This window comes from Dipteris shenzhenensis, chromosome 32 (assembly GCF_047967505.1).
Source record: "Dipteris shenzhenensis isolate YYH24624 ecotype China chromosome 32, Dip_SZ_1.0, whole genome shotgun sequence".
In the NCBI taxonomy this organism is placed as follows: domain Eukaryota; kingdom Viridiplantae; phylum Streptophyta; class Polypodiopsida; order Gleicheniales; family Dipteridaceae; genus Dipteris; species Dipteris shenzhenensis.
Window position 1 is genome coordinate 10,817,157 of NC_141627.1, and position 14,561 is coordinate 10,831,717.

Sequence of the window (14,561 nt, forward strand, 5' to 3'; positions counted from 1 at the left end):
ATCTTTTGGGTTTTTGGTTCATTTATTTTAACCTAACCTATTTGAGATACATTTGTTGCGGGTTCCAAGTTTCAAGTTCGCAAATCCTAGGTTCACTTATTTTGGGGTATGAATCACTCAAATTGATTCCATGATTTATAGCTTTCATCAGATGCAACCCTTTAGATTATTTATGGCTTATGACTCTTGATTACATTCATTTAAACTTATGAAGCACTCCGTACTTTTCAAACAATTTATCTTTTTTTTAATGAGTGTTTGAAATGTTGATGAAATAGACAACTATAATATACATTAAAGCATGTTTCCTTAAGATGGCAAGTTTTAACTGTGTATTGTGGGATGGTGGCAAGCTTTAACATCTTAATGATAAACAATAAGAATGATTTTACGAGATACTATTGTTGCTTGTACAATGAACTTTATCTTGTGACTCTTTGATGAACGCCTCATATTTACCATAAACTCCATAATATATAGCAAGGACTAGCTACAATGGCATCCCTAACAACATTATTAGTGCGTAATGAGAGTATCAAAAATGCACATGCCCTCGTCAAGCATGTGCAAACACTCAAGAGCATCCATTTGCCTTCTGATTGAGCTTCTCATAGACTTGGTCATGACAAAAATTGGCGAGGCCAATTAAAAACAGTCCACATTTTCTTCATCCAAGCCAAAACAATGTGAATATGAGAGTATATCATTTAGTCCCACAGCTCTAGGTAAAAGAGCTACAAGGGTGAAAACACTTCAACATACAAGATGGCCTGCTAGCATCCAGTTCAATATATTCAGCATTCAAAAAATGAGTTCGTTTTTTAATCATGATAAAAGATCCACCTATTAAAGGAGACCAATTGAAATGATTTAGATCCGTGCTCCAGCAACAATAAGAATAGCATGTTGAATCAGATATTGAACGCTTGTGTAATTGCTTCTTATATGAACAGAAAATGCCTTGCTTCCAGTTTTGGCAATTGCACCAAAGGAGTGCCAGTAAAACTACAGTATTTCAAGCACAATCTTTTGATAATAAAATTCGAATACAGGTCTAGTGGAACCCTTGCTTAGTTGACTGCATCATGATACCAATCAGCAAGCAACAAAGACATTGCCACAGTCAATTTCTAGATTCTAGGGACTCACTAAAATTTGAGGAAATGTTAAATAGTAACTTCTAGAATTCACTATCAAAATAATTTACACTACTGCCATTGTGTTGCCTGAGATTCTACTGCAAGCAGATTTCCGTCAACGACTAGGCTGAAGTAATCTTGTAAATTCTAAGCTGTACAGAGCTACTAATTACAAACAACAGCCCTGGGGGGGTTGAGGAAAGTATGAATTGATGTCCTCGTTTTTTTACCACTTCCATTGCCACTATGTGGGACACATTTGGAAATTGACAGAAGGTTGAAAGATTACTCTGTCAATCTCTGCATACAGAATACAGACTGAATCCTCCTCACACACTTGACTGCTAATAGATTGCATATCTTAGACAATAATTGTAGCCACAAAATCAATAAAGATGCACAATTGGATCAAGACCCCTCCAACAATGTTTCATTGCTCTGTATGAGCTTTTCAAATATTTATGTCTTTAGAAACGCCCAACATATGAATCCAACCTATCCAGCTCCATAGTGTCACACATTGCAACTGCTGCCCAATCAGCTCAGCAGGACTTCACAGTCACATGTCAATGGTATGAACCTTGAGCCCAATCCCATAGGTGTAGGAAACACGATGTCATGTACTATGCATATATATATATACAAAAACAGTCCAGCAAAATGTGCAACTCACTGTCTAAAACAAGAACTCTGTGTCAGAGATCTCCATTACCCTATGAACACCAACAGGCTTTACACCAGGGCTAAAGTTATTCCCTTCAATATACCTGCAAAAAAAGAAAAAGCTTTCTTGCAGACATTCATGATAAGGACAAACCTGTTTTCAACAAGACAAACCTGAGAAGAGCACAGCATGTTGTTACCTCTTTTTCCCTTTTTGGATTGTTCTTAAAGTAAGGAGCAGACAAAGGGAGGACACTTTTAGGAAGGAGGAGGGAAAATAAAAGGGGGGTTCAAAACAAGGGGGAAGAGAAATCTCACATTTCCTTTAAGCTTTGATGTTGGTAGAATGGTTCTGGAATTCTTCCAGTCAGCATGTTGTTATTAAGATACCTGTTGATCAATAAATCACTCAGCTTTACAAGAAAGATAATCAATGAGCTTTAATGGAAGTAATATACAGAAGACATTTACCACACATTCACAATACAAGCGTAAGATGAGGATAACATGATTTAAATATTACACAAGTTGATCCACTTTGAGCACCAACGAAATACCGTATGCTAGACGTGCAGAGGGAGGGAGGGAGGGAGGGGGGGAGGATATACAAAAGCCTCAATACGAAAACATGCACATCTGGACAGATGCGAGCTCAGGCGTGTGTGCTTGTGTGTGTAATCCCCACAACGTGGCAGAAACTTAACAAAATGCATGCAGCCTCAATTTCTGAGAGGTGACAAGGTTATCAAATCCATCTTAAATCATCTGGAGTATGTGGTATTGCAGACCAGAAGAGTCTGCTGCGTAAGAATATACACTGAAAATTCACTGCAACAAAAACCTTTCTACAAGCAAAACTCGTACAGTGTTAGCAAACCTAATCAGCCACGATGCCTTTAAAAACTAGTTTGATGAAGCCTCCTTATAAAATTCCACAAACAATGTAATGAAGGGGAAAAAGGGCCAAGTTAGAGCCCCTTTAGGTGGAAAATGTGGAGGGACTATATAAGTCCCCATCCACCCCCTACTAGGTGGCACGAGGCATGGGTAGGTGGCGCAACCGACGGCGTGGGCGGCGCAGGAGGCGGCGACGGCCAGGGCAGACGACAGGATCAAGGCGACGGACAAAGGCAATGCGAGCAGACTGGATGGCGCAGGCAACTAGAGAAGACGGGATGTTTTCCCGTCCTTAGTGTTTTGTGCTTGCTTGCATTGCCGTGATCCCATGCGTGCTTGGGGCAAAAGCGTTGCGATTGGGGATAAGGTGCTGCTTGCAATCTGATGTTAGCATTGGCATAGCAGCTCTTGGGATTTGAGTGAAGATGAATGGGGAAGCAAGCAAAGGTGCCAAAGTCGTGCTTTGATACCAATGTAGAAAAGTAATAGGGACAGATTTGGAGAAAGGGGATAGAGGAGCAGAAGGGAGAGAGAGATGGGGGAAAAGGGGGAACAGGAGGGGCAGGAGTGAGAGAATGAGGTAGAAGAGAGAGAGGGAGAGAGAGTGTGTGTTGGGAAGAGAGAGAGAGTGAGAGAGAGTGGGGAGCAGGTAGCAGGAAGGAGGTGGAAGAGTAGATAGGATTAGATGTCATATCAAAGGCACATATTAAGGGGTGGATGGGGACTTATATAGTCCCTCCACATTTTCCACCTAAAGGGCCTCTAACTTGCCCTTTTTCTCCTTCATTACAAACAATATTCAGTTAGTGTGACAAAAACTGCCGCTAAAGCTAAAAACATTCACCTTAAGAATCCTATCCAACCATCCCCACATTAAAGAAACATTTTCACCATTCTAGCAAGCCCTGTCTGTATTAGTGCAAATATGGTATTTGACATAGAACAGCCGCCACAGTGAGATTTGCATGCCTTTTGAGAGAGTGTAGTGAAGAGAGAGAGAGAGAGAGAGAGAGAGAGAGAGAGAGAGAGAGCTCACAAATAAGTCAGCCTGGGAAGAAATGCCAATGATTCAGGCACTGGCCCTGTCAACTTGTTGTGGGAAAGATATCTGAAAGACCATTTATGAAGCTCAGTAGCAAGACAGATCTTCAAATTTTATTATCGTAGTTAACTGCAATCTAAAGTGACACCATTGATCAAGATGAGAAGACAAAATAAAAAGTTATATGGCCAAGATCATACAACCATATAGACACACACTATGTTTACTTACAGGATCTCAAGGTTTCCAATCTGTGCAAGCTGAGATGGTATTCCACCGGTTAACCAGTTATCATTTAAATATCTGAACCAACCGTCAGATGGTTAGGTCAGAGTCTACCCAATAGCAATATATCTAGCATACTGTGGTTTGAATTCAACAAATGTGGGATTGCCCTATAGTGAAGACAGTGCAGTTTTCATTGCGCTTTTTCATAAAAAAGCATGTGGTCAGTCATGTGAATCATTAAGTGAATCTCCAGCATGATCCTCTAATAACATATGAGCGCCATCATGTTCATCCTATGCTAACTCCAAAATATCCTTTGCATCAACAGACTAGATCCCCAATATCTAGGTGGGTCTGAGAAACGGACCGAGGGGCTATAATCCCATCCATGCTAAAGAAGAGGAAGTTTCGAAGTTAGGTTGATGGTTATTTGCTAGTGATTCCAAGCTTGTGCAATATCCCAATGGTTCTTGTGTAGAGGTCCGAAAGAGGTCCGGTAATTTTCTCAAAGGTGTGCAAGAGGCCACTTGTGGTTCTTCCTATTCGACCACGATCATTGAGATAGTGTACGCGTATAGCCTACCAAAAGCCCTTCCAATCCAACTCCATTAAGTTTTGGGGGTTCAAATGACTAAATTAGGGGTACTAGCGGGAAGTCAGCAAATCCTTTTGGCTATAGAGAGAAGTTTTATGTCCACGAGAATAGAATAAGGGAAAGGCCATATGAGTAGTCAATAACAGGCGTGTAGCATGTGCAGTATTTGTGCGATGCTCTAGCATGCCATATACGGCCACAAGGCCTCCATTCTAGATTTGTATATCGCAGCGTACTATTTTCCCCCAAAGGTATCTGAGTATGCCAACTTGATACTATTTTCCCCCAAAGACATCTGAGTATGCCAACAGTTCAAGTATGTATGATATTTCCTTCTTGGTAGTATACAAGGGAACCCAGAGGTATGGGCAGCAAGGGAAATTCTGATCGCCAGGACCTGTAACATGTAGGTAGAGTTCTTAGATTTTTTTCAGATGTCCCCTGCTCCCACAGGTGGATGTCAAGTACAATTTTCAGCACATAGCAGAAGATCCAAATCTGTACAGCTCACGGGTTGATCATATATAATCGTTTGCATAGTTAGAGTGATACACATGCAGCCCTCATGGGTGCAGCCATAGTGTCATTAGGGTCTCCTGCTTTGCCTTACAGATATCCAGGCTCACAGTTTACCCACTGATGCAAAGACAACTACTCACACATTTCCTTCCATCTAGCCTGGTCTAGCCACTGATGCAAAGACAACCACTCACGAAGTCCTTCCATCTAGCCCCATGGCAACCAGTCCTGTCATAGTGTCATTGGGTCTCTTTGCCTTACAGATATTAGAGTGTACCAAGAGTCTTGTGGACCTCCTACACAAACTTCGTTCACAACTTCGTTCTTACATTATCCAAGTATTTGGGACTCAAGACCAGCTCCATCAGTAGCAGTATCTTGTGGTCTTGCCTGATGTAGCCATAGATACAATCAAGGAAGAACTCAGACACTTTCTGGGGCAGGCAGGCACACCCTTCCGCACTTTTAAGTAGGAGTCTCTTTTAAGCTTGTAGGATGGAAAATTTGGCCAAAATGGAATGGGGCAATCAAGGCACTTGAGGATGCATTCAAGCTTATGCCCAAAACCCAAGGAAAATACCTTATTAGTTCACGACTGCATTGACAAAAATGGAGGACTGTACCGCCCTGTGCATGGAGAGGATGATCATCCTCGTGGACATACCAGATGCAAATGAAGAATAAGCCTCTAACCTCAAAGCACTTGAGCACGAGATACAAGAAATACATAAGGAACGAGGATATATATCTAGATGAATCCAGGAACATGCCCAAACTCATCCTAAAGACACAAAAAATAGTGCCATGAACTCCATCGCGCATAGCAATGGACTAGCTACTATGACATCCCCACTGACATCATCGATGCCCAACAGTGGGTGTAGACCATAGTATAAACATTTGCTCTCACACATACAAAACATACTTGAGCATCCATTTATACAAAATTCTTCGTAACAGTGAGGATGCTTGAATCAAAGACTCTAGATGCTTTGTGATAGAAAAGTGCAGACTTAAAAAATTCTAGAGGAATTGCAGAAAGCTGGGGGGCAAGTAATGGAGGCCAAAATCAAGGTCAAAATCGAAAAGCATACCAAAGAAGCCAAGCCTTGGTCAGATATGGTAAATGGACACATACCCTAAGGGTAATTCACGAAACGTTTGAGGAGGAAAATAGAAGAACAAAGCCTCAAACCCGAAAATGCTTGGGCAAAATGAGGATGCAATCAGCACAAATTGAGAATGCATGGAGGGCAACAAAACATGATTCATGGGAGAAGCCTCTCATCATCAATTTCAAACATGCTCAAATGAGATGGGACCCCTTGAAACAAAGAGGAAAGTTACCATTGTTTACTAATATCAATGAGGATTTTAGTGACCCTTACGCAAATCAAGAAAAAGAAAGAAAATATAAAGAGGGTCATGGACCCTCTTTATCAATGAGGATTTTAGTGACCCTTACGCAAATCAAGAAAAAGAAAGAAAATATAAAGAGGGTCATGGACAGGAAAAGTGGGTGCATTATTCAGGATGGGAAACTCACCTCCAAGTGGTTGTCACTTGCCCTTTAGAACAGGAATGGGCGTCTGTAAGCCCCCATATGAGGAGAGCATTTGAGGGGTGAACCTAGGGCTTCAGGGAGTACCACATGGGCAGCATCTTGGCTGCCATGTGGGCACTATTCAGAAAACAAGGGAAAGTATTAAGGGGCTGCCACATGGACAGCATCATGGGCTGTTATGTGGGCAGCACATACACAGAGGTACCTGGAGCATGCAGGGTGCCTTGGAGGCCTGCAATAGGCTGCGCAGATGCTGTAGGAAGACGTGATGATGCCATCAGCAGTACGGGGTGTGCAGGCATATGTATGGAGGTATGGCAGCCTGGTTGGTGCCTTGTCAAGGCCTGATCAGAGGCAGATTTATAAAGGCATACAGGCGCAGGTATTGGGCAGGACTTGGGCGTACAATAGGTCCTGAAATAGGGCTGAAAGGGGCCTGGCCAGTGGCACAATGCCACGTGGCAGGTTGGCCCTGCAAATGGTCCTGAAGGGCCAGCCTTGTTTTGTGAGCCCCTAGAAATCGGGGCGAAGAGGGGGGACGGGGGGGGAGGCTGAGTCAGAAAGAGGGGTCGGCTTATCCCCCTCTGGGTCGGTCATTTTGGGGGGGTACCTCTGCCCTATAAAAGGGAGGCTTTGGAGCCTCATTAATTATCATCTGGAGCAGCCTCTGAGAGCAGACAGGAGCAGCAAGAAGGAAAGCCTTGGACCTATCCACAAGAGGTGAAGGTGACCCTGAAGGAGCTGCAGGCTGAGCTTGGGTTGCAGCCCACGGCTGAGGTTCCGAACAGCAAGGTGGAGAGATCCTTTGGACAGAGAGTCTACATACGCTTAATGGAACACCTGGACTAAGAGATCTAGAGGTGCCAGGCATTTAGTAGGAGAACTTTTTGGTATTGTAACTTGTCTAGTTTGTGGACGGAAGGAAAAATAAAGCGTTGTTTCTATATTTGTCTCTGAGCACAGTCTATTTGCTAGTCTGCACATACACAGGAATGTTGTAAAGTATGCACACTATATGAAGCTTAATTCCATAGCGAAACACTTCCACGTGTAATTCATGGGCTAAACTATCAGTCTTCCACTGCGGAATACCCTCTAGTGGGACTTTGGTTTTCTAACATGGTATCAAAGCCCTGACGGAAGTTCTCAGGAAGTGGAGCTTGAAGGCAAGGACCTTACTGAAGGATGACCTTGATTCATTTGCTCGGAGGAATTATCTTTGGTGTCTGAAGGATTGTACCCAGACGGGGAGGCTTAGGTTCAAGTAGACACCTAAGGGATTGTACCTAGGCAGAAGGCTCAGGTTCAGAGAGGTGTACGACACTCTAAACCCTTTTGCTATTTCAGTTCATGGTCATGGCCAACAGATACCACATCCCAAACTTTGGTGAGACAAGCAAGCTCAATGGGACCAACTATCCATTGTGGAAAATGAAGGTTCGAAGCCACTTGGTGTTGAGAGAGTCATGGGGGATTGTGACAGGGATGGACCTGAAACCTCAGGCCACCATAACTACTCCAGCCACATCAACCTTGGCGACGGTGACAATGCCAGCAGACCCTATCTTAGTGAGACCATGGCATATCCGGGATGCAGAAGCCTTGGCTATCATTGACTCACGGATATGCTCCTGCCACATTTTCAAATGGCGGACGCTTCTTTCAATGCATGGATGACATTGAGGGATACGTATGAGCTCGACAATGAGTTGAGAATCTTGGACCTCGAGATGGAGCTGTATAGCATTGAGTATGGATGAAAGGGAATCGGTACAAGGGCACATCACTAAGATGAAGGTGGTGCGGGATCAACTGGTGGCAATTGATCAAAGGAGGAGCTCGACTACGATGTCAAGGATGTTGCTGGGACTGCTAATATAAAGTGTTGCTTCTATATTTGTCTCTGAGCACAGTCTATTTGCATACACATGAATGTTGTGAAGTACACACACTTGATGAAGCTTAATTCCATAGTGAAACACTTCCGCGTGTGTATACTAGGACACACCAAAGCCACGAGAGGGAACTACCCATAGTACATGGGTACATGGCATAGTCCACATTCCAACAGAGACCATCTCAATTGGAGGTGTACGAGGGTACAGAGGAGTAGCGGTCTGTTTCCACTCAATTGTAGGTACAAATCACAATCATTAATACAGATGACAATACATGTGGATCTAGCTCACGAGACCACAGAAGTGTATATCGCAGTATGTTGTTTTCCCCCATACACATTTCACTATGCTAGGACTACCTATGGGAGGGCACATATCTCACCATTCTTGGCACTGTATTAGGATATCCAAAGATATAGGCAACAGGGTGAGGTTCTACTTATGGGAGACTTCAATGCTAGGACCAAGGATATGTAGATAGAGACCTAGATTCCCAGGAGGATGCCATCATACTCCCATCTACACTGTAAGAGCTTAGCAATAGTCGGAGATTAGGGGATGTATACTAGGCCCATCGTCACACAATGTGGTAGGTATCAGTTCATGAGTTGCTTATTTAGATAAGAGGGATATGCATGTTGTCCGTATTTGGGTGGCCATATTGTGGTGGGCTAAGTCATGGGATCCCTAGCCTTCAATTCAAGGATATCTAACCTCTTAGTCCACACCCTAATGCCACGGGTAAACCACTCCCACTAATCCTTGGACCTGCCACTCTCCCAACCTATTCAAGATAGTCAAAAGGATCTGAGTTGTGACTTTGAACCAAGATACAGTGGACTATTCTACATCAGTGCCAAAGTGGTGTCCAAAGAATAAAGTTGGAGGAGAAAATAACCGCTTCCATAGATCAGCTAGATCCAATCGCAAATCTTTTGTTACGTGGGGGTAAGACCAGCAATGTGCCCCACCACTCCTCTGCCTTGCAAGTCCTAGACAGCTTTCTACACATGTTTATTGTCCTCAAGGGAGAGGGGAATCCAAATGGTTAAGGGTGTCAAGAGCAATGCCATGCAAGTCCAAACCACATGCTATCTTGGAGGGAGAGGGGAAAGGCAAGAAAAAGTAAAGGAAAAGACGAGAAAAAGAAGGGGTAAAGAGAAGGGCAGGTGTGAAAGGAATGCAAATAAAGGGGAAGAAAAAAGCGTAAATAAACCTACTTTTTGTTCTCATTAGCTGTTTTGCCTTTTGCAAACGCAAATAAACCTCCCTCCCTCTCTCCCCGCCCCCCCCCTCCTCTCTCTCTCTCTCTCTTAGCGCAAGGGCCCTAGTGCGTCCTTTGCTCCAGCCCTTTGTGGCTTGTATGATTTTTTTCCCCTTTTGGTGTTTTCTGCACTTTGTCCCATAGGCCCGTGAGGCCTTCCGTGGACGTTAATCTCTCTCTCTCTCTCTCTCTCTCTCTCTCTCTCTGTCTCTCTCTCTCTCACAGCCCTCCACCATCTCCCTCCGTAGCCTTTCGTAGCTCTCCACCATCTCTCTCCGCAGCCCCCCCCTAGCCCTCTGTAGCCCTCCTTCAACTCCCTCCATAGCCCTCCTGTAGCCCCCGGCTGGTCATCCCATAGCTCCTGTCTGCTCCTTCAGTAGCCCCATTCGGAGCTCCCCTAACTCATGTTGTTATTACATTTATCCTACAACAGTCCTACAAGCTGAAGGAGCTAAGCTATGGATAGCTGAGGAACTTATTAAAACTCAACTGAAGGATAAAGCAATGGAATTAGCCAAGGTTAAGGCTGCCAAGAAGGATGGAAAGTGGGTAGTGTACCATGGAGGAATAGCACTCGTTAAGGAATTTAAATCAAAACCAAAAGACTCTCAGTCTTAAAATGGTGTATGGTCGATTATATATGTTTTTTTCAGGATATAATTTTGGTACTCTATATAACTGGAGTTGCTTTATGCACTCCTTGGGAGTAGCCATGTGCCCTATTGTATTAGATGGTTTTTCTATTGTCCCATAGACCTTCGGTCTCCGGTGGACATTAATAGAATTTCTTTCTTTCTTCCTTCTTTCTCTTGATGGGTCAATTTCAGGTATCTTCACATAGGCTATTGGTTGAGACCGGATGAGTAGACGGTATCCCATGCAAGAGACAGGTCTACACTTTATGTGATATGCAAGAGACCGAGACAAACGATCACTATGCTTTCAGATGCCCGCTATACTATGAGATCTGTGGATGGCACCACTATCAATTCTGTAGATTTTCTCCCAGTCCGAGAGTTCTTGGCATATCCAGATCTGTAATGGGCAGCTATTATCCTTCTTTCTTGAGGCCCAGAGACAGAGAGATCAGCCATATGAGCATAGAGGAGAGCACATGAGGGACCGGCCAAGCCCAGTCAAAGCACAATCATGAATTTTTCTTCGGTGACCTGAGCCAAGGACAACAGGGGATTAGACACAGGAGAGAGCCACGACATGACTCCCCAAATCTGACCCAAAGTGGACACTCACATGAGGGCCGTAGACATATCTTCTCTCTTCGACATTGCGAGACAGACCACTATAGCACTTGTCAGACAATGGGCACATCATGGAGACTACGGAGGAGGAGGGATGGACCCACACAAGCCGAGCGATAGCATCATTCTATCACTAATTTTCTCTCTTGATGCCAACCCTTGCCAAGTCCAAAGCCACTATCAAACGAGCTCCTCTTGTCTCTCCATAGTCATTTAATTGTGTTGGTCCCACATACTATATATACTCCAGCCATTGAGGGACAGTTGACCGATTGATAGACCACGAGGGGATTCCCCTTAGTGTTTGCTCCCCCTTTGTGGGTTTCCCTTGCAGCAATAGTGCGATGAACTACTTTTATTTCTCGTCACAGACATCAGTCTTGGGTGGGGGTACTTCATTTTAGTGGCCCCACCCTTAGGTTTCATGTTATCTGGTTTCTTTTCAGTCTCATAGACCCTTTGGCCTTTCATAGACGTGAATAAACTTTCTTTCTTTCTTTCTTTCTTTCTTTCATCTCACTCAGTTCTCAGTTCAGGTTCAGTTAACAATCTTTCTTTCCAGCTTAGTTCACAGACAAATCACCCCAGGTTGGGCTGAACACCTGGCCCAACTTGGGGGTTAGTTTCAGCAGAGGTGCACTTAAATTTACGCATTCCACGATGGAATTTCCCAACATGAAGAACTTCGATTGTAGCATGAGGGGGCTAGCTGTGAGAGTAAGTAAACCCTCGTACTGATTGTAGCATGCGGTAGACTAGTAAGTAAACCCTCTTACTCAACCCTTGCAGCCTCAGACACCCACCACTATGCAAAGACATACAAACGGAGCATCATCTTAAACCCACGAGCAAATTTATGCAGGCTTCAGCTTGCAGCCATTGGGAGAAAGTGCACGATATGGAAAGTAATGGAAAGCAGGAAATCATTGCAAAGGTCATACACAAATGCAGTACATCTCCACCAGCACCGATACTTGTCTACACGGTCAAGGAGATGATCATGCATCAAATGAGCTCAGTCAAGCAAGAAATGGCTGTTGATGCCAACAACAAAGTAAATAGAGAGGATCTTTATGTGGAAGCAAAAGAATAGGAAGCCATAGTACAAAAGACAAAAATCACAAGCCTCAAGAAGGAAATACCCCAGGTTGAATGGAATGAAATTATATAAGCTATATCACCTCAGAAATGCAGGTTTATTTCAGAGAGAGGGCAGCAAGAGTTGAGATTCTCTGACAAAAACACAAGCTGAAGGGTACAACGCTGAAAATGATATAAGCTGTATCACTCAAAAGGGAACACAAGTGCAGGTTTATTTCAGAGAGAGGGAAGCAAGAGTTGAGATTCTCAGACCAACAAACAAGCTGAAGGGTACGAGGATCTGGATATCTCCAACCCAGATCAAATAAAGGAACACTAAACTCACTAAAGTGAAGAGGCACATAAAGCGGGCAAATGAGCGGTCTACCGAGATGGGCAAACATTAATTAGGGATTTCAAATCCAAACCCAAGGACTCTCAGTTTTAAACTGATGCAATGAAGGCCACTTTAAATTAGGACTAGAACATAGTTGTGTGCTATAATGACTTCGAGCTCAGATGTCATGCGCACTCTTTGACTCTCTGATACTCAAAGATCTAGTTGCTACTCTTTTCTCGTGTTTACTTTGTCTCATAGGCCCGTGAGGCCACCTGAAGACCTCTCTCTCTCTCTCTCTTTCTTTCTCAAACACACACATGCACATGTATTCACTGACATATTTACACACAATAACTCCCCTTCATCATTAGCAATGGGAAAAACAACTTACAAGTTATCAAGGGAAAGGAACATCTCTCTCTCTCTCTCGCGTGCATGCACCCCTTCATCATAGAAGTGGAGAAAACAACTTACAAGTTACGAAGGGCAGGGAAACATCCCTCGTTTCTGATGAGCTCTCGGAGAGTCCCTACTAGATGATTGTTGCTCAAATCCCTAAGAGAAGAAATAATCCGCGTATTTTACTAATCAATATTAACGCATTTTCCACACATAAAACTCTTATATGTTTAGCAAAGCAAGCATAATCACAAATTTTGCAACAAATGGTCCCACCAAATGTCTCGTTGACAGAAAAAAGAGTTATAAAACAAGACTGAAAGCTTCTGACTAGCTACTCACAACGTAAACATTGCAATCATGTTCACAGGCCTATGAAGGATCCTATGTAAAAGCCTTAAGGTGTTGGGCTTACAAGTGGCGGAGATGAGGTAGATTTCCAAGCTCTGGAGGGACACGACCAATTAACCGATTCTCATGAAGGTACAAATATCGGAGCTCCGGCAAATTTGCTATTTCTTTTGGAATGGCTCCCTTTAAGTTGTTAAAGCTCAAATACCTGACAACACCTTGCATAATCAGAAGGTACTATAGATTTGAAGTTAAAAACACGATGCAATTGCTGCCTTGCACTGGGAACATACAAATTTTTCAGCTTCTTAAGCTCTCCTATTTCAGGAGGTATTGAATCCTGTAACTTGTTCCATCTGAGATTCCTGTATCAAATAAACACAAATAAATCCAGTGGTCACATTACATAAATATTGCACCGTATAAATAAAACTCGACCATCTATTCAACTAGCATACAAACCTAAGGCTCCTAAAAGGTTAAGTGTCCAAGATTTAAGCTTGTGCATGCTCAAACTGAAATATGTTATCAGGATAAAACAATCAAACAATTGTTTTGCAAATTTTAACTAAAAATGTTTCATAAGGTGGTTTCTGGTTTAACAAAGCCATAGCAGAGTGCATGGAGTTAGCCGCCCTGACCAGGTTGGGCTAACCAGACCTGGTCAGGTCAGTCGGCCAGGTCAGCAGACCTGGTCGGTCAGTTCATTGCCAGCCCCCCCCCCCCCTCATATAGGGCCATTTGTCCCTGGTTTTGTACACATTGTAGGTGCAGTTCCAGCCTGCTGTTGGTGTCCGTGGAGGTGCAGTTCAACCTCAGTTACCAGTCCATCAGAGGCGCAGTTCGGCCCTGGGGTTTTGATCAATCATTGAAGGTTTTCTCAGCAGTTATATGCAAAGGTTTTCCTGTATTCTCTTGCACGTCGATTCTCTCTAGAGTCGCAGTTTGCAATCTCTCTCTATTCACAGATCTGCTCTCTATCCGTTCACAATATTCCGCTGCTTTTTGATAGCTTCAGACGTGTTGTTACATTGGAGGGCAAGTTTTTGTACTTAAGATACTTATATCTTCTGGCTACTCTTTCAGAACTGGATTGTCCTCTTACTTTCAAGTAAAGCACATGTGTTTGAGTTGTGTTCCACGTGCTAGGATATTCTGATCTCAGGGTTCATCTTCCACTGCAGAGTATTGTTGGCCCTTCTATATTTTCTAAAAGAAAGAGCATGAAATGACCACGGATGGAGGTCAGCTGAGAGGAGCTACTGGTGGAGACATCAGGCAGGAGGAGCAAGACATGGGAAAAGTGAAGGGAGGCCCTGTCAC

General features: G+C 43.5%; 1 protein-coding gene across 2 annotated transcripts in view; it reads right to left on the reverse strand.

The window, feature by feature from the left end:
- Positions 1-1,100: 1,100 nt before the first annotated feature.
- LOC147880294 (Leucine-rich repeat (LRR) family protein) overlaps positions 1,101-14,561 on the reverse strand; it is a 42,098-nt gene continuing 28,637 nt past the window's right edge. Inside the window, exons 5-11 of one of the 2 annotated variants that reach the window (XM_087370583.1) lie at positions 13,532-13,603; positions 13,303-13,446; positions 12,963-13,043; positions 3,973-4,044; positions 3,736-3,807; positions 2,121-2,192; positions 1,107-1,906 (exon numbers count right to left, since the gene is read on the reverse strand). In XM_087370583.1, the coding sequence (XP_087226709.1) occupies positions 1,816-1,906; positions 2,121-2,192; positions 3,736-3,807; positions 3,973-4,044; positions 12,963-13,043; positions 13,303-13,446; positions 13,532-13,603 (604 nt within the window). In that variant the 3' untranslated portion in view covers positions 1,107-1,815. Of the gene's footprint in view, positions 1,907-2,120; positions 2,193-3,735; positions 3,808-3,972; positions 4,045-12,962; positions 13,044-13,302; positions 13,447-13,531; positions 13,604-14,561 lie in introns of both variants that reach the window. The other variant, XM_087370584.1, reaches the window with a different exon arrangement.